At 50.2% G+C, this 19962-nt stretch overlaps 1 protein-coding gene across 2 annotated transcripts; it reads right to left on the bottom strand.

The window, feature by feature from the left end:
* Positions 1–1605: 1605 nt before the first annotated feature.
* Positions 1606–14224, bottom strand: NFATC2IP (nuclear factor of activated T cells 2 interacting protein). Of its 2 annotated transcripts, none has more exons than XM_079783236.1 (8): positions 13830–14224; positions 13113–13185; positions 10881–10998; positions 7469–7549; positions 7196–7382; positions 5415–5559; positions 5185–5294; positions 1606–4047 (listed from the first exon to the last, which is right to left on the bottom strand). In XM_079783236.1, exons 1-8 carry the CDS (start codon positions 14214–14216, stop codon positions 3889–3891), a joined length of 1260 nt encoding a protein of 419 aa, XP_079639362.1. In that variant the 5' UTR covers positions 14217–14224; the 3' UTR covers positions 1606–3888. The 2 variants fall into 2 exon arrangements, with proteins under 2 accessions (XP_079639362.1, XP_079639363.1); XM_079783237.1 differs by lacking the exon at positions 1606–4047 and adding an exon at positions 4089–4627.
* Positions 14225–19962: the final 5738 nt, after the last annotated feature.

The raw sequence follows: 19962 nt of genomic DNA, 5'->3' as shown, positions 1-19962 counted from the left end.
ACATCGATGAAAGAGAAACATCGATCAGCTGCCTCTTGCACACCCCCTACTGGGGATGTGCCCGCAACCAAGGTACATGCCCTTGACAGGAATCGAACCTGGGACCCTTGAGTCCGCAGGCCGACGCTCTATCCACTGAGCCAAACCGGTTTCGGCCTATTTTTAATTTTTTGAATTGATTTTTTTTAGGGAGAGAAGGGAGGTGGAGAGAAACATCAATGTGAGAGTGAAACATTGATTGGCTGCCTCCTGCATGCCCCCTAGCAGGTATCGAGCCTGAAACCCGGGCGTTTCCTGACTGGGAATCAGACGGTGCACGGGAGGCCACCCAACCAACCGAGCCACAGGGGCCAGGGCAACAGGAGTTTTAGAAAGATCATCTGACAAGTGACCAATCTCTTTGATCAAAAGGATGAATAATCTCTCTCCTCATAGAAGAAATGCAAGTTTTTTTAGTTCTTTCCCACATCCTCACCAGATTAAGTGCTGGGGACGGTAAGAGGAAACTGGACCTTCTACCACTTGCTTATGAACTTACAGAGGTCCCGCCACTTTGGTCAGAACCCGGGCAGCACTCAGGAGAAACTGGGAGGTGCACATTCAGGGGCCAGTGATTCTACTCCTGGATACAAGCCTGGGCTCTCACCTGGTTCCCAGAGAGGCTCACTGCTAGGTTTGATCGAACAATTGGATTGATACCCCTCCCCCGGGAACTGGCTTCTCAGGGCATTTCACTATGGACATTCCCTTTGCTGAGACCACTTTTCACTTGCAGTGACCACATTCCATTCTGGCTCGGCGTTCAGTGGCTGTGTGCTCTGGGCAGGTTAATTAATCTTTTCCCGCTTCTGTTTCTCTTCTGTAAAATCGGAATACAGAAGTCTCTCCTTCTCCACAGGGGATACGTTCCCAGACCCCCCGGGGATGCCTGACACCCCCTCCAGGTATGCATAAAGAAGTCTCCACCCAGAAAAAGCCAGCCGCTGACTCCCGGGGCTGGGTGCTGGAGCCATCCAGGCTCAGCCACTTGGTGTGCGGATGATTGAATAAACGTGTAATCCCTCACCATTCTGGCCTCCTGTGTTCCTCCTCCTTCCGGGACCTAACAACTACAACATTGCCTGCAATAGCAACACCCCGGGGCTAGCGTTGGGTTTGGTTACAAGGGACAGAAATCCTCCAGCAGCAGCGATCTACACAAGACAGGAGTTCCCCTTCCCCTTGCAGCCCAGAGGACAGGGCTGGCAAAACCCTGCTTGAAGGCTGAGCCTCTCCTTGACCTTCCTTGTGCGGCTTCCACCCAAGGTCACCTCCCGTCAGTTGGGTTGCTCCCCTTCCAGGAAGAAAGCGAAGGGGAGGGGCAGGCACTGCCCACTATGGCATCCTGGACCTGGCGGCCCTCCACCCCTGGCACCCCAGGAGCCTGAACCAGCACTCCACCACGCCCAGCGGCATGGAGACTGGGAAGTGCTGGCTTCATTCTGAAGTCTCTGTTACCCTGGAAGGAGGAACAATGGCTGTGAGGGGATAACGAATGTCTTAGTCACAGACTGTGTGGGGGTCCCATGAGGGCCACAAAGACAGAAATCCTCAAGTACACACAAGTGGAATGTATTCCCATTTATTCTGCTCAGACTGAATATATAATTTTAATGTGTTCAGTTATTAGCAGATATAAAAGATCTGAAAAAAATGAGAGCTATACTGTATTATATATTATTTAAATGTTATAAAGGTTTCTTTCCTACAATACAAGGTCAAAAGAATGCCACATTCTAACAAAAAACATTTTAAGAATGTGATACACTATTGTCAAAATTATACCACATCTAGTGGAAAATTAATGGCTTTATTAGTAGACACTGAGGAAACGGGCTCGTTATATAATGAAAATAAGACTTGGATCTCATACACAAATGTGAATTTTAAATAGTTTAAAAGTCATCCTCACTATCTAGCAGCCAGTACAGCCTGGAATCAACCAACGAGAAGAAATGTGTAGCCATGCAGGCAGACACCAGCCACGGCCAGTGCCAGTGCGCACCAGCTGGACTTCAGCCCCACTCCGTGGCCTACACGTGAAAGGAAGAGCCAGGCCCTGACCGGATTGGCTCAGTGGATAGAGCGTCAGCCTGCGGACTGAAGGGTCCCAGGTTCGATTCCGGTAAAGATCATGTACCTTGGTTTCGGGCACATCCCCAGTAGGGGGTGTGCAGGAGGCAGCTGATTGATGTTTCTCTCTCATTGATGTTTCTAACTCTCTTTTCCTCTCCCTTCCTCTCTGTAAAAAAACAATAAAATATATTTTTTTTTAAAAAGAAGAAAGGAAGAGCCAGTAAGCTAACAAAAGAAAATGCAAAATATCTTACCTACTTTTAAATAAATCAAAGAGCAACAAATTACTAACAAAACAGTTCACTCACCTAAATTAAAATTGTCTGTTCAGTAAAGGGCACTCCTAGATATATAAACCCAAGTGCCATTCTGAGTTATTTGCAACTGCCCAGGAATATACGAGCAACTCTTGAGAATAAACAAAGAAATGAACAGCTTACAGAAAGGGAAACCAGAAAGGCTGACAGGTACATGAAGAAATTTCCTAAATTCCTGGGAATGAAATGAATGTCCATTAAAACACAGTGCCACTTTATACCCAGCAGACTGGCAAAAAGAGAAACTGGGCAATCAAAGTGCCAGTGTGGGAGGGAGAAATGGGGAGCGTCCAGTGGAGGGTCAGTGACCATCTAAAGAAAACTCTGGTAGAACAGAGAAATTAACCTGGCCCATAACCCCATCCTGGTGTCTATGCCAGAGAACTTGCCACATCCGCGTGGAAGGGGACACAACAGGGTATTCGTCGTGGCTTTGTCTATGTGCCAAGGGGTTGTAGGTACCGAGGGATGGAGTCACCTAGGGGGCCACCAGTGAACACGTACGTGACACACGGGCGACGCCCACTGTGGAATGTCGCAGAGCAGTTCAAAGCAACGAGGTCGATGTAAAGCAAGCAACACGTGTTGGGTGAGAAAAGGAGCCGCACAAATCACAGCACACCACGTACATAAGAAGGATTTTCACATGTGCGGCACTGAGTTTACAAGGACACATTCATATTCAGAGACAGGTAATCGACATCCTAGAGGGGGTGCTTATGGGAGAGGATGGCGTGAAGGGAGAAAAGCCATGAAACCAGGGCCCTCATGAGATCCTTGCATGGACGAGGACCTGAGGTCCAAAACAAAAGCTTCCTGTGCTCAGTTATGGCCTCAACAATGTGTGTGCCTCAGGAAGGGGCTCTAAAGGTCCTGGGTGCGCTGGACTCCAAGGCCGAGAACCTTCGAGATCCTTCACTGAGTAGCCCCGTCTGCCTGCGCGTAAGCTCCTGCCTGTGTGAGCTGGATCATTTCTTTTCCTGCGTGTGCCTCAAGCAAACCTCACCACCTATCCCCAAATGACACTATGGCCCCTGCTGTCCTAGGTGTGGCGTCAATCCCAGGGCTGGAATCCCATTCTCAACCCTCATTTATTTCCACTCCCTCTTCAAACATGAGCAGTCCAATGAAGGAAAGGGTGATGGTGGAAGTGAAAAGCGGGGGGGGGGGGGGGGGGGGGGGATTACCCGGGTTGGGGGGTCACAAAGCTCAGCACACCATGTGCATGGAGCCACAGTCCACCCCGGCAGCAATGACAAACACAACTAAGCAGGGCACTAACAGTGTGAAACTAAAGTCAACAGGAGAGGGGGTCAAATACCGAGCCTCGGTTTTGCTTCCGCTTAAAGGTAAGTTCTACCTCAGCTTCCGCTAGCCCTTCAGGGCCACAGGAAGAGCTGTTGTCCAGGTCCAGTAGTGGGGGTCCCATGAGGGCCTCCCAACAGGGAGTGGGGTTTCAGCCCCAGACCTCAATGAGGTCCCCGGATTCCATGCCCAGATCAGCCGGCAGCTCCTTGCCCGAAAGCTTTGTCCCATCAAAGAAGAAGGAGAGCTTGTGGCCGGAGAGTCCCATGGCCTCCTCGTAGTGGGACATGAGGGTCTTGAGAGGAGAGTCCTGGATAGACAGGAAAAGCTGATGTAAATGGAAGAACTCGTAGGGACAGAGGACTGGGACAGGGAGGACAAGGGGACAAGTAAAGTCCTGCCTTTGGAGGGGAGTGCGAGCGAACAAAGAAGCCAGGAGAGTTGGTTCCTCTCCAGGGAACCAGGCCACAGAGCCCGCAGCGTAGGACGGCGGCGCGGCGTCAGGCGGGTTCTCCAAGTCCGTCTCCCCACCTACCCCTGGAGGCAAACATCGCGATGACTCCAGAGTGAGAATGATGGCGCTGGAGGCAGGCTCTCCCCCTAGACTGGATGTGTGTCCTTAGGCAAGTGTTACAGTTTGAACTGTGTCCCCTCCAAAAAGGTACCTTGTGGGCCTACCCCCTGGGAGGTGTGAATGTGACCTTACTTGGAAGTAGGGCCTTCGCAGATGTAACCAAGTTAAGATGAGATCACACTGGATTAGGGTGGGCACTAATGCAACATGACCGGTGTCCTTGTAAGAAGAGAAAACAGACATCCAGGGAGAAGCCATGTGACAACAGAGGCAGACTGCAGTGAGGCAGGGCAAGTCTGGGAACACCAAGGGTCAACTGGAAGAAGCAAGGAGGATCCTACGTAGTCTCAGGGGGCGTGACCCTGCTGGCGCCTTCTACCTCCCGATTTCTACCCCCCAGAACTGTGACAGAATGCATTCTGCTGTTCTAAGCCTCTCAGTTTGTGGTAGTTTGTTACAGCAACCCTAGGACACTAATACAGCAAGTCACCCACCTCCCTAGACCTCAGTTCCCTTGTTTGTTAAATAAGGGTAACTACTTTCCCATAAGATTGTTGTGAAATTCAGTGCCCTCAATGTCACTTACAAGTGTGGCCTTAATTTGTTATTTTGATGGATTTTAGTGGTTACTGTCCAAAGTCCTTTCTATTTTAACTGGAAGGAAACAGGAGACCAGAGCAGAGGTTCCCAGCAGAAGGGGGAGGGAAGGTGAATGATGGGCCTTTCCCACTCTCTAGGATGGGCGGGAACCCAAGGCCAGGGAGGGCAGAGTCTCCAGCAAATCAGGACTAGAAGGAATCCATCCGCAGTTAACTGCCAAGAGAGGAGGCAGAGGAAGGGTGAGGGGCGCGGAGAGCCATGTCTCCCACTCACTCGGGACAGCGAGACCTGCAGCGTCTGGTGCTTCTCCTTCCCCTGCACGCGCAGCTGGAGCAGGTGGGCGGTCTCTGCTGCCTCGGGGGAGCTCGCCAGCACCACACAGTCTGTGGAGGCAGGATCAGGGCGCTGGGGCTGGACGCAAGCCCCCCACCCCGGCCTTCCCTTTGATCCCCTCCCTGTAGCAAAAGCCTCCTCCAGGCTCCACCTCCCTGCCCTCCTCTCACCAATGATGTCAGCCACTCCAAGCTTTAGGGTCCTGGGGGTGGCGGTAGGGGACAGCTCTGTCTCTCCAAAGAGCAAGAGGATCCTGCTTGGGGACACCCCGAGATGGGTGGCCATGTGGTCCACCACACTCTGTAGGGGCTCCGACTGGGGAAGGAGATAAGAAGCAAGGAGGCCTTCCTGCCTTGAAGTCCCCATCTCACCGCCGCCCAACACAAGTTTGTGGCCTTTGCTACTCGAGCTCCTCAGCTGGGAGTTGCGTCATATTTACCTGGGAAAATACAGAATAAAATCATGTCAATAAAGGTTCGGGCAAGTAACACAAAGAAATGAAGCAACCACGGGTTAGGAGGAAAAAGGGGAGGGTGCGGATTGCAGCAAAGCGGAGCTCACATGCCCCATCTAAGCAGGCCAGCCGAGGCCTGGCCAGGGTGGCTCAGTTGGCTGGGTGTTGTCCCATGCACCAAAGGCTGCTGGTTTGATTTCCCCGTCAGGACACATGTCTGGGTTTCAGGCTCAACCCCGGCAGGTGGAGTACAGGAGGCAGCAGATCGATGTTTCTCTCTCATTGATGTTTCTCTCTCATCGATGTTTCTGGCTCTCTATTCCTCTCTGTAAAAAAATTAATAAAATATATATATTTTTTAAAAAAGAGAGAGAAGCCAGACATCCAGACCTTTGCATGAAATCACCTACTGCAAAGGCTGGCAACCAATCCTGTTTTTTTGTTTGTGTATTTGCTTTTTGTTAATCCTCACCCAAGAATATTTTTCCATTGGTTTTTAGAGTGGAAGGGAGAGGGAGAGACAGAGAGAGAAACATCGATGTCAGAGAGACACATGGATTGGCTGCCTCCTGCACAAGCCCTGACCGGGCTGGGAATCGAGCCTCCAACCCAGATGCGTGCCCTTGATCGGAATCGAACCAGCAATCCTTAAGTCCAAGGACCAACGCTCTATCCACTGAGCCAAACTGGGTAGGGCTTTTCTGTTGTTGTTGCTGTAAACTCCTAAGCTTTAAAGGCACTCTGCAGGTAAAAAAGGAAGATGCCCTGTTGACAAGGCCACGGCTGCAGTTTGCAAGCTCTGGCTTAGCTGCTTGCCAATGCATGGCTACGGCTCCTTGCTGTTATCATCCTTATTTTTGGGTGGAGTCGTCCTTACAAAAAGAGTAGCCATCTCTGGGAAGGTGGGGGAGCTGAGCACGCCTGATAGTCTGCGTGTCTACCGTAGTGAGAGCACGAAGTCAGAGAAAAGCGCAGGGTCTGAGGGAAGGAAGGAGGGAAGGAGACATATCCTGGGAAGGGGGCTGCCACGTAAAGCTCCTTAGGATGCTTAGCCTCAGGACTCCTTCCATCCCTTTTCCTGGGTGGAAATTTTGCCAGAAAGGGGAAGAGATAATAAAAGACAATCCGGACAGAGGGAATAGTGAGCACAAAGGCATGGAGCCCCAAAGAGCGGGATGGGAGCCAAACCGGTTTGGCTCAGTGGATAGAGCGTCGGCCTGCGGACTGAAGGGTCCCAGGTTCAATTCCGGTCAAGGGCATGTACCTTGGTTGCGGGCACATCCCCATTGGGGGGTGTGCAGGAGGCAGCTGATCGATGTTTCTCTCTCATTGATCTTTCTAACTCTCTATCCCTCTCCCTTCCTCTCTGTGAAAATCAATAAAATATATATATATATATAAAAAAAAAAGAGCGAGATGGGCAAAGAAAGACAGTCCCCTCTGCCTGACCGCGGCCTCTCCTGGGACCTTCCTCCCCCAGGCCCTGCGCGCGCTTACCATGGTGACGGGCAATCTGATCAGGTCAGCACGGCACCGCACTTTGAGCTGGAAGCGTCGAGGGCTCCTTGGGAGAACGGGCCCCTCCAAAAGGACCACCTCATCGTCTTGGCTCAGGGGGTCCTGGCCCTGACGCTGCTTGGGACTCAGGCAGGAGCGAAGATCCTGGAGGCGCTTGTTCACCTCCCTGAGGTGGGAAAGGGCTTTGGGTCAGCTGGGGTGGGGCCGCCACACTGACCCTCTCCTCCCCAGCCGGCCTCCTGCCCCTGGCACCTTAACTTCTGGAGAGCTCGAGAATGTTTTCTGCTCTTGGTCCTTGGCAGAGGTGAGGGCAAAGGAGAGGTGTCCTGAGACCTGCAGAGAGACGAGAAAGGCAAGATGGAGGAAGGGGAGAGACCCCAGTCTCACACCCTCCTCATGGGCCCCCTCCTCATGGGCTACAGAGGGGGAGTCAGAGAAGCAAGAGGGAACACCTTCCATAGCACCCACCTTACTGAAGACAAAGAGGGGAAAGGACAGGAAGACCTGAGTAACATTTTTATACAGAAGAAAATGCCTCTTTTTTCCCCTAATCCTCACCCGAGGATATGTTTATTGATTTTAGAGGAAGGTGGTGGGTGGGGTTGGGGGGAGGGGCACTGAGCACCCTGACTGGGGACAAAACCTGCACCCTGGGCCTGTACCCTGACTGGAATGGAACGGCGATCTTTTGGTGAATACGCTCCAAACAGGCCACACCGGCCAGGGCGACAATTCCTAACTCTTACGGTAATCACTTCCGAGCACTTACTATACGCCAGTGTTAACTTTTCTTTTTATTAATATGTTTTTATTAACCAAGATGGCGGCAAAGGTAAACAACTAAACTGCCGCCTCTCACAAAACTACAACTAAAAAACAAAACGTCTACCACCCAGAACCACGGGAAAGCTGGCTGAGTGGTAGATTTACAACTAAGAAGAGAAGGGAGCGCAAACGCTGGAGAGCTGAGGTACGGAGGCACGTGCGAAGTGGGCTGGCGGCGGGCGACTGGGTGCGCGGCTTTTCTTCACCCCACAGGGAGACAAACTCCCGATCACTCTGAACTCCAGTTTCTGGGGACACGCGGGGGACCCAGACACCTACGGGGAGAAGCTGGACTCTCGGCCATCGGTCGGAGAGTGAGAGTGACTTTTTGCAGAGGTGCGTCCAGCAATCAGGGTTTGCTGCGCTGGAGCGCGGGACACGGGGACTTGGAAACGCGGAAAGGCAGAGACGGCTGAAGGCCATGGCTGAAGGCAGCCATGGCCGTTGGCCACACCCTAGCCTAGTGACGCCCTGATACCCGCCCCGCCCTGAGACCCCGCCCCGCACATTCTACAAACCCACCCAGGCTCCACACAGCGGCCTTTACATATAAATGGCCTGTTCTGTGGCAGCTCAACCAAATTAACTGCAGCTCCAGTCAGACTGCTCCAAAACCACCCAAGCAAAGAGGAGAAAACTGTAGCTCTTGCTGTAGCTCCCCTGGGAGGCCTCAGACCTGCACCCCATTGGAGATCCAGACACTAGGGTATCTAGTGGTTGGTGTGAGACGACACCAGATTTCAACCACTCTCATAAGGGACACATTCAAGAGGCAGACTCAGTGAGCACCAAAGCCCTACTGTGTCTCCAGCACAGCAATTCTTCTGTTATAGACACAGCAGGTCCTCACAGCCAATTGGCCTGGAGGTCAATTCCTCCCAGTGTACCAACAGCAACCAAGACTTTCCACTCAGCCCACAAAGGGGTGTACCAAGAGCGACCACCTAGGGTGATTGGGGAAGCTGAGCTACCGGCCCCTATAGGTCACTGACCACACAAAGCCACTCCATCAACACAGGGAGGCAGCCAAAATGCGGAGACACCGAAGTATGTCACGAGTAGGAGAGATAGAGGAAAGCAAACTAATGGACGACACAGTGTTCAGAACCACATTTATAAGGTTACTCAAGAATCTTCTAAAAACCGCTGAGAAACTTGAAGAGACCTTCAAGGACCTTAATGAGAATACCAAAAAAATGGAAAAGGACCAGTCAGAAATTATGCATACACTGTCTGAAATAAAGAATATACAGACACTCAACTGTAGACCACCGTATCCGAAGAGTCAAACCAAAGATCTGGAATATGAGGAAGAGAAAAACACCCAACCAGAGAGGCGGAAAAAAAGAAGAATCCAAAAGTGTGAGGATAGCGTAAGGAGCCTCTGGGACGGCTTTAAGCATACCAATATCCGAATTATGGGGGTGCCAGAAGAAGAGAGAGAGCAAGATACCGAAAACCTATTTGAAGAAATAATGACAGAAAACTTCCCCCACCTGGTGAAAGAAATAGACTTACAAGTTCAGGAAGCGCACAGAACCCCAAACAAGAGGAATCCAAAGAGGACCACACCAAGACACATCATAATTAAAATGCCAAGGGCAAAAGACAAAGAGAGAATCTTGAAAGCAGCAAGAGAAAAACAGTTAGTTACCTACAAGAAAGCACCCATATGACTGTCAGCTAATTTCTCAACAGAAACTACGCAGGCCAGATGGGAATGGCAAGAAATAGTCAAAGTGATGAATAGCAAGAACCTACAACCAAGGGTACTCTACCCAGCAAAGTTATCATTCAGAATTGAAGGGCAGATAAAGAGCTTCACAGATAAGAAAAAGCCAAAGGAGTTCATCACCACCAAACCAGTATTATATGAAATGCTGAAAGGTATTCTTTAAAAAGAGGAAAAAGAAGAAAAAAGTAAAGATAAAAATTATGAACAACAAATACATATCTATCAACAAGTGATTCTAAAAATCAAGTGAATTAAAAATCTAAGGAACAGAATAAACTGGTGAACATAATAGAATCAGAGGCATAAAATGGGAGTGGATTGATAATTCTCAGGGGGAAAGGGGTGTCTGTGTGGGGGGTACGGGAAGAGACTGGACAAAAATCATACACCTATGGATAAGGACAACGGGGGGGGGGAGGTAAGGACAGAGGGCGGGTAGGAACCGGGTGGTGGGGAGATATGGGGGGGGGCAAAAGGAGAAACAATTGTAATAACCTGAACAATAAAGATTTATTTTAAAAAATATGTTTTTATTGATTTTAGAGAGAGATGGAGAGGAGAGAGAGAAACGTCAATGAGAGGGAGCCACTGATCAGCTGCTTTTTGCACGCCCCCTAGTGGGGATCAAGCCTACAACCCAGACACGTGCCTTGACCAGGAATCAACCTGTGACTTCTTGGTGCATGGGACGATGCCCAACTAACTAAGCCAACCAGCCAGGGCGCCAAGTATTACTCTACGGAAAAACCCTGACAGGCACCACTGTTCTCCCCACTTTACAGCAGAGGAAAGGGCAGCAAGCAGTGGGAGGACAGTTAAGAGGCAGCTGGCTGGGTGTGAGCCACAGGGCCGCACCCTTCACCCCTGCGTTACCACGGTCGCAGACACAAAGAAAAAGCACTCCACTCCCATATGCGGCCCTGAAGGTTCACTGCCATCTCTCGTGGGCCCACCTCTTCCCCCAAGAGCTTCACTCCTCCCGAGCCTCAGACTCCTTCCATCCCTTCTCCTTACCCTTCTGGAGCCACCCAAGGGCCCTGCTTGGCTCAGCCTACCCCTCCCATCCCTTCCCGCTCCTAAGGCTCAGCGCCCAGCCTCACTCACAGAGACACCGTCCTCTCTTCTTCTTCCTCAGCCTTGCTCCTCAGCTTCTTCTTCCAGGGAGAGTCTGGGCCTGGGAGATCCTCAGCATGGGGACTGCTAGAGTCCGCCATCTCCCCCTCTGGGGACAGAGGAGAGAGTATAAAGGGTTAGCCCAGAGAGGGCAGCAAGAGGCCAAGGAGAGGAGACACAGGTCAGGGGCTTCAGGAAGTCCTCAGGAAGGAGCAGACTGAGGGAGCACCACAGGACTCCAGGACTCCATCACAATCCTGTGGAAGTGCTCAGGGGGCGTGGGTCAAAAAGGAAACGCTTAACTCAGAAAAGCAGGAGCTGGAGTCTGAAAGATCAGAGCAGGAGCGTGTCCGAGCCTCGTGCGTGCGACATGAGGCGTGAGACACCGTGGCAGGCGTGGCCCACTGCCGCTGCAGCAGTGTTCTCCCCTTGTGATCACACGTACCCCACATGTAAGGAACACCAAGCACACAACCCAGAAAGTATACATTTAGTACTGCTATTATACTACTTAATGCTATGAGTATACTATTAGTACACATACTACTATGTATATTGTAACACGTACATTAAAATAGATGTTGTCACAGTATGATATTTTAAAATGTTTCCATTTTCTTCCTGCTCTCAATTTGGTGGGCAGAGAGACTATGTGAGTAGGGCATTGGGGCAAGCAGGGAATGAGGTAAAGAAAAAAGGAGTACAGACCCTCTAAGCCCATGTTTCTCAAATGTTATCCATGAGTGTCATCACATTTTGCCATATCTCTTTGCATTGTTATTTTAGTAACTGTCTTTCAATCACTTAATTCCTTGTAAAAGTGAACTAGGTATTTTTCCCTTTGTTATTTAGGTATAATTGACAGATAACATTAGTTTCGGATGTAGAACATAATTCAGTATTTGTATGCATTGTGAAATGATCAGAAACCAGGTATTATTCTAGAATAGAGCTCTTTTCTACCTGCTTGCCACCAATAAAAGGCCATCATTAACTGTAAAGACTAATACTCTGAAAACAAACCAATGATGATAGATCCGAGATCAGTGGTTCTCAATCAGAGGCAATTTTGCCTCCCAGAGGATATGTGGCAATTATCTAGAGAAGATTTTGGTTGCCACAATGCAAGGGGGAGGGTTTGGGCTGCGACACTGGTATCTCCTGGGTAGGAGATCAGGGTGCTGCTAAATACCCCGCAATGCACAGAGCAGCCCCACAACCGAGAATCACCCAGCCCGTGTCAGTAGTGCTGCTGCTAAGAAACCTTGTCCGAGCTAAATGTGGCAGCTGCCAGCGGCCTGAGAGTCTGCATTTCCGACAAGCTCTCAGGAGGTGGCCAACATCCTCGGGCCCACATTTTGAGTATGGGGCTGGTGTGCTTCCCATGCACTGGGGCTCGAGCTGGGCCCACATTTTGAGGAGCAAGGAAGAAGGTACATTTACATAGCATTTCTACACACCAGATACTGTCCTGAACTGTACATAAAGCCCAAGAGAGGGCTTCCGAGATGTTCTCTTTAGTTAATTCCCCCTAACATCCTTTGACATAGGCCCACTATTATCTCCATTTTCCTGAGGAGGAAATTAAAGCGTTGAGAGATGGACTTGCCCAAGGCCACTCAGCTAATGAGTAGAGCTGGGATTCAAAACCAGACCCCCATCCCAAAAAAAAAAAAAAAAAAATTACAAGCCCAGACCAGCTAGTTCCTAAATCAGCTCTTCACCCTACCATACTCCCTTCACAGTATAGAAGTCTTGGCCCTAGATCTGAAATTGCCCACTGGATCGCTCCCTTATTAAACGTGATTCCCAGTCATTGCCCTTGGATGGGTTGCAAAAATCGCATCACTGGGGGAGGACGAAGGCTGGGCGGCCCCGATAAGACTCAAGGAACATCCTGCTCGCTCCAGAGTGTTCCCAAGGAACTTTGTGCAGATGTAACAAGGTTACCGATTCTCATCCCCTCCCCCTCCCTTGTCCCCAAGACGGCAGCACCAGTATCTCCAGGGAGGATGCCTGGAAATCTGTGTGTCGGCACACTCCATACCTATTGGAGTTGGAAGAAGGGCGGTTAGACAGCACTTCCTGTGCCTTCTGATGAACAAGCCAGCTCCTTCCCAGACTGGAGCGTTTTTCTGGCTGGGATGCAGGAGCCATCTCTCCTACTCCGTCCCCTGAGCCTCAGGCAACTCCCCTGGCCTCTCCCCGGAAGCCCTTCCTTACCTTCCTCAGCCCCTGGGGGACAGAGTTTCAGGAGGGGCAGGTGATCTGGGATGAGCTGGAGGCTGCTCTTCACCTGCGAAGACAAACGTGGATCAGCCCCAAGCCCTCCCTCCGCTGAAAGGGAAAAAGGGGTAATTCTTCCCTCACCCCCAGGCCTCCTTCAGCTCCCAAGTCCTCCCTAAGGATACAGACACCACAGCCTTCTTGCGGGCCTCGGGGCTTTCCCAGGATCCACAATTGCTATGCCCTGACCCCCACACGTCCTTTCCCGGGGCCCTCTGAGGGTGCAGGTTTAGTTCTACCTTTGTCCTAGGTTGCCAGCCATCCGCTATCTTAGAATCCTAGGAATCCCAGCCCCCTAGCTCAGCGACCACCCGGGGACCCCAGGCTCCTGGAGCCCCTAGTTCTCTCCGAACTTCTATAACTTCCAGCCCCCAACACCCCAGCTTCCTAGATCCTTAGCAATGGGCTCCAGCCTCAAAATCGAACATGCCCCAAATTCCAGCCCCAGACCCTCCTCGGGGATGCCAGCCCCATAGCCTCTCTACGCCCCCGACGGGAATCCCAAGCTCCCTGCACACTTCCAACCCCTTCACCTCCCCGGGCTGCAGAAACCCCAGGAACCCTGCATCTCGCTGCCTCCGAGAACACCCCCCAAACCTACCCTCAGTACTCCAACCCAGCCCTCCTGCGCCAGCCCCCCGGGAACCGCTACACCTTCTCGGAGTACACCGGAACCGCCGGTGCCTCCCCCGGATCCAGCAGCAGCCGCCGCCGCCGCCGGACCAGGGTCGGAGGGGCTCCAGCCGGCCGTGCGTCCGCCCCTTCGCTGTCACTGTCGCTGTCGTCCCGGTTGTCGGGGGGCGCGACCGGCACGGGGGACTCCGGGAGCGGGACTTCGACCGGGTCCGCGGAGCCACGCGCCGTGGAAACCTCCAAGATTTCCTCATCACTGTCGCTGACCAAGTCCACAAGCACCGTCTCCACGGAGCGCCGGGCTGGACACCGCTGGGCGCCAGGTCGCCGGCCCCGGGCCCCCCGAGTTCCTCGGCCGACACCGCCGCCTCTGGAGCGCCGGCCCCGTTTCCTCACCGGCTCCGCCATGGCACTGACCCCACCGCTAAAGTCGCCCACCCCTAGGTTATTCGCCCGGCCCCCTCCCGCGACGTCCGCCGTTCATTGGCGGAACCGCCTGCTAGTCATCACTCCTCCCGCCCACACTCTCTAGATCCGCCTTCCTGCCCTTTCAGTGGTCCCTTCACCCGTCCATCACACAGCCACCACTGAAACCAAGGCGCCAAAGATTCCAATGAGCCTTGAGGTAATTAGTGTAGGCTTCAATTCTACCGGGATCACCCATTGGCTGGGCTGCCTCTCTTTCAAACCTCTCCCAGTCCCGCCCATTAAAGACTTCCGTTTTCCTGTTTGGTGGAACCAGGCATCCTGGGAACTGTAGTCTTCAAGCACTACTAGGCGTGGGGAATGTATACACACACACACACACACACACACACACACACACACACACACACACACACACACACACACCACCCCTCCCCGTAGAAGACTGGGGAAATCATTTGGTCGGGCCCTGCCGAGGCATTAGGGGTGAGTTAATTAAATGATCACATATATCAAGCTACTTTTTAGATTGTTAATTTTGTATGGCCCTGGAATCCTCCTATCTAATAAAAGAGTAATATGCAAATTGACCATCATTACAACACACAAGGTGGCTGCCCCCATGTGGTCAAAGATGGCTGCCCCCATGTGGACACAAGATGGCCACCACAAGATGGCCTGCAGGGGAGGGCAGTTGTGGGCAATCAGGCCTTCAGGGGAGGGCAGTTGGGGTGGACCAGGCCTGCAGGGAAGAGCAGTTGGGGGCGACCAGGCTGGCAAGGGAGGGCAGTTAGGGGTTACCAGGCCAGCAGGGGAGGGCAGTTGGGGGCAACCAGGCCTGCAGGGGAGGACAGTTAGGGGCAATCGGGCCAGCAGGGAGCAGTTAGGCGTCGATCAGGCTGGCAGGCAGAAGCAGTTAGGGGCAATCAGGCAGGCAGGCAGGCAGGCGAGCGGTTGGGAGCCAGCAGTCCTGGATTGTGAGAGGGATGTCCGACTTCCCATTTAGGCCCGATCCCGGGCAGTCAGACATCCCTCAAGGGGTCCCAGATTGGAGAGGGTGCAGGCTGGGCTGTGGGACACACACACACACACACACACACACACACACCCATGCACGAATTTCATGCACCGGGCCTCTAGTGATGTTATAAATATCCAAATGGCCTTTGTCAGAAAAAAGGTTCAGTGTAATTAGGAAAGGGAAGGATCTTAAATATTTTTAATTTTAATTTTTATTTATTGATTTTAGAGAGTGAAAGAAAGAAACATCAATTTGTTGTTCCACTTATTTATGCATTCATTGGTTAACTCTTTTTTAAAATTTTTATGTGGATTTTTTTTTAATGTTTTTCTTGATTTCATAAAGAGGAAGGGAGAGGGAGAAATAGAACCATCCAGGAGAGAGAAACATCTATTGGCTGCCTCCTGCACGCCCCCTACTGGGGATTGAGCCTGCAAGCCCCACATGTGCCCTGACGGGAAATGAAACCTGCAATCTTGGCTTATCAGGACAAAGCTCTAACCAACTGAGCTATCAAGCCAGAGCCTAGAGGAATATTTGAGATCTTGCTCCCCCAGTATATGTGGTCAGTTTGGCTCAAATAAACTCATAAAAATTCTCTACTGGTTTTGGGGGAAAATGAAATCACAGAGTTAGGCCCCAGACTTCAGGATGTCCCCATTAGTGTTTCTCCCAATCATGTTCTGAACTAATTCCATGTGTCACCCACTCTCTCACACATCCCCTCCTCACATGCAGAATCTACACAGTAAACACCCGGACTAACACTTTAATACCACTCAGTTCTCCGAATTGCCTCCAAAGTCATACAAACCCTCCCTCACACCAGACATCCTGACAGATACATTCCACACACCATGTCAACTGCATATACCTGTTATTCTTGTAATTAGCTGGTTAATATTAATAAAGAAAGAACCCTCACCAGTGTGGCTCAGTTGGTTGGTGCATCGTCCAGTATACCAAAAGGTGGCCGGTTTGATTTCTGATCAGGACACATTTTCAGGTTATGGGTTCAATCCCCAGACACACACACTTTTTCTCTCCGATCTCCTTCCTCTCTCTAAAAAAATCAATTTTAAAAAATGTTTAAATAATAATAATAAAAGAAAGAAAGAAAGCAAAAGGGAGGCCAAACATTGTAAGAATGGTCATCTGGGCAGCGTCACTAGGAAGCTACAGCTTCAGGCTCCCCAGGGAACCACCAGTCCATTCCCTACGTATTACTGGGGGAAGGAAACAAACAAAGGGGAAGATGGGCACATGCAAAGTGAAGTCAAGGTGACTTAGGGAAGGTGCTACCTGTCCGTCTAGCCTGGGGAACAATGGATTGGCTAGGGGGGTGCACTCCCTCAGAAGCATGCAAAATCTTGGAGGGTTAAAATCCCTGGCCGGTGTGGCTCATTTGGTTGAGCATGGCCCTGTGCACCGAAAGGTCGTAGGTTCAATTCCTGGTCATGGCACATGCCCAGGTTTTGCCCCCCATCCGGCAGCCGATAGATGTTTCTTTCTCACATTGATGTTTCTCTCTCTCTCCCTCTCCCTTCCTCGCTCTCTGAAAAAATCAATAAAAACATATTTTTAAAATAAAGTAAAATCTCCAGACAAAAAGAGTCCCCTCTCTCTTTCTTGTGCTTTCTCTCTCTTGCTCTGCGCCCCACACTTGCCCATGGGCTCACGTGTTCTCCCTCCATAGCCATGTGGCATTAAGCAGCCGCAAGGCCGTGGCCGAACAGACTCCACATGCAATGGACTGCAGCTGGGAACACAAGCTAAGCTAGCCAAACGCTGGACTGGGCTGTATTGTGAGTGTGTGTGTGTGTGTGTGTGTGTGTGTGTGTGTGTGTGTTAATCCTCACCCAAGGATATTTGTTTAGTGGAAGGGAGGGTTAGAGACAGAAAGAAACATTGACATGAGAGAGACACCTCAATTGGTTACCTCCTGCACACGGCCCAAACTATGCTCTAACCACTGAGCAAAACGGGGTGGGGCTGCACTGTACTTTAATATGGAACAGAAATTCTGGGCAGTGGCCTTAATTCTGGCCCTGCTAAAGACAAGAATGGGCTTCTTCCATGGTGAGGTGGACAGAGATGGGACCTTGGAGGGGAACCCCCTTAATTTTACATTATCAATAAAACCTTCCACGAAACCTCACCCTCCCATGGGGTCTCAGGAAACTCTTCCTGGCAGCACCCCAAGAACTCCACTTCTATCCATAACACACCCACGCAGTACCCTCCCAGAACAATACAAATGAAAAATAAGAGCCTCAATTCTCCTTTTTTTTTTTTTTTAAATCTTCACCCAAGGATATTTTTCGGTTGATTTTTTTAGAGACCGTGGAATAGAGAGGGAAAGACAGAGAGAAATATTGATGTGAGAGAAACACATTGATTGGTTGCCTCCTGCACTAGCTCCTACCAGGTCCCAGGCAGGAGAGGAGCCTACAACCGAGGTGCATGCTCTTGACCAGAATCGAACCCGGGACCCTACGGTCCGCAGGCCAATGCTCTATCCACTGAACCAAACCAGCTATGGCTAATTCTCCTTCTTGAAAATAAGGAATATGACTCCTCCCTGCTCCCTTTTCTTTTTTCTTTTTTTTTAGCTTTTTTATTTTATTTTATTTTATTTTATTAATTTCTTTATTGATTAAGGTATCACATATTTGTCCTCATCCCCCCATTCCCATCCCACACCCCTCCCTACACATGCCCCCACCCCCCTGTTGTCTTTAACCACTGGTTAGGCTCATATGCATGCATACAAGTCCTTTGGTTGATCTCTCCCCTATATCCCCATCCTCCCCTCCCCTCCCTCTGAGGCCTGACAGTCTGATCCATGCCTCCTTGTTTCTGGGTCTGTTCTTGTTCATCAGTCTATGTTGTTCATTATTTTCCCTAGATGAGTGAGATCATGTGCTATTAGAAATACACTTATAAGAACCGAAAATGAGACAAGCAATAATGGTTATGGTGACAGGCAAATGAATCAGTGTGTAGTGAGTTTCTTTCTGGGCCAACAGTTCTTTTGAGACCCAATTTCAATGTCCAACAGTTCCTTATGTGTACATGTCAGCACTGACATTACAGTTCTGGATGGTGGACAAATGGTGGTAATGCAGGTCCGACCCTCTCTGCTTTGGTCCTGAGCAATCTGCAGCGACGCACAGTTGCTGACTGCTAGTATGGCAAGGCGACGTCAGCGTCTTCCATCTCTGGACTGCTTCTCTTCTGTCTTCATGGCTGGAGTAGTCCTGTCGACTCCTCTTTGTTGCCGGAATCTACATGGTCTCGGAGTTGTTTTCTGAAAATATACAAACATATTCTCAAACAAAAGTTAATAAAGGAATATTTCCTATAAATTTGACTTGGATCCTATTTTATTTTTTGCCCAAATGATTTTCCTCTGGCTTGTCTTGACACCATGTGTGTTTTTCATGGGTGTCTTGCTTTTAGCATTACAATTAATTTTCTAAAGTACAAATTTTCTAGATGTAATTTACTTACAGGATATTTTTCCTTACATGATATTCTTCTACTATACCCCCCTTTTTTGATTTAAATATTAGGAGCCTTTTGAAAATTTTTTAATGTAGTCTTGATAGCTTTTAAATTTTAATTTTTTGCACTATAATATGACTACTTTAGGTTCATTACATGTTATGCAATTTTATCATGAAATGAACTACCACTAAAAATTTTAGTTAACACTTTAGGAACTGCTTTTTGTCCAATACTATTAATTTTTCTAGAATATTCGCTTGTTTCAATTAGCCAATTTAAATTAGCCTGAAAACTTGACTACTATTTTACTGTCAAATTTATTACTCTAACAACAATCTTATTTTACCCTGTAAATATTAGTGGAAAGGATTATTTGCCTTCTTGAGTAGGCCCTGAGCATTCCTGGTGGTAGGCTGGATTTAGATATCAAAAACCCACTTCCCCACACCATGGGTTCAAGACAACTCAAACAATTCTTGTTGCAGTGAGAGGGCAGCTGCTGTCGGCCAAGTCTCTGTCTGTTACCCGGGTCCCGATTTGAGCTGGGCATGGAACGTTAAGCAGCCATGGGGGCAGGAGACTTCCTTCAGTAGGGGTGAGGGTTCAGGCCCTTGCAAAGTTAGGGGGGTGAGGGTCTGTGCCCCACCTCTGTTGACCCCCAAGTTCTCTCCTGATGGCCCCTCTGCGACTGTGCCTGTCTTAGGTTGTTCCTTCCCTGAGGAATCTTACCCGTCTCTGGCTAACCAGCCATCCTCCGGGGCCAAGCAGGGTGGCGTGAGGTTCAGTTCTGTCTCCTTGGCACCCTATGTCCCCGTGGCCTCCACGCCCAGCACCTGCCTTGGGATTCCCTCACCTGCTGGCAGGGCCCCAGCACTGATCACATATCTTGGGGAACCTGGGTTTCTTCTCCACCTGCCCCCCCCTTTTCTTTCAGAACTTTTCAAGTGCATGTAAATCTTTATAACTGCTAAATGAGTCTCTTGCCAGCCTCAAACAGGACCTCAAGGATTGGGAGCCATCCTTTTGAAGTACAACATCAAGGAAGATCCCTCTCTATCCCTCAGTTCCTGGGGGAGAATAACTGCTCAGGGCCTTGCAGTGTACACAACTGCCTCCCCACACGAGAAGTTTGTTTCTCCCTTCCAACTACCGTTATAAAGTGAGGATGAACTGTGTGCAACTAAAGGTGTTGTCAAG

This window comes from Cnephaeus nilssonii (assembly GCF_951640355.1).
Source record: "Cnephaeus nilssonii genome assembly, chromosome: 2".
Lineage (NCBI taxonomy): Eukaryota > Metazoa > Chordata > Mammalia > Chiroptera > Vespertilionidae > Cnephaeus > Cnephaeus nilssonii.
The sequence above is the reverse complement of the archived record's forward strand: the minus strand, read 5'-3'. Positions and strand labels throughout refer to the sequence as shown.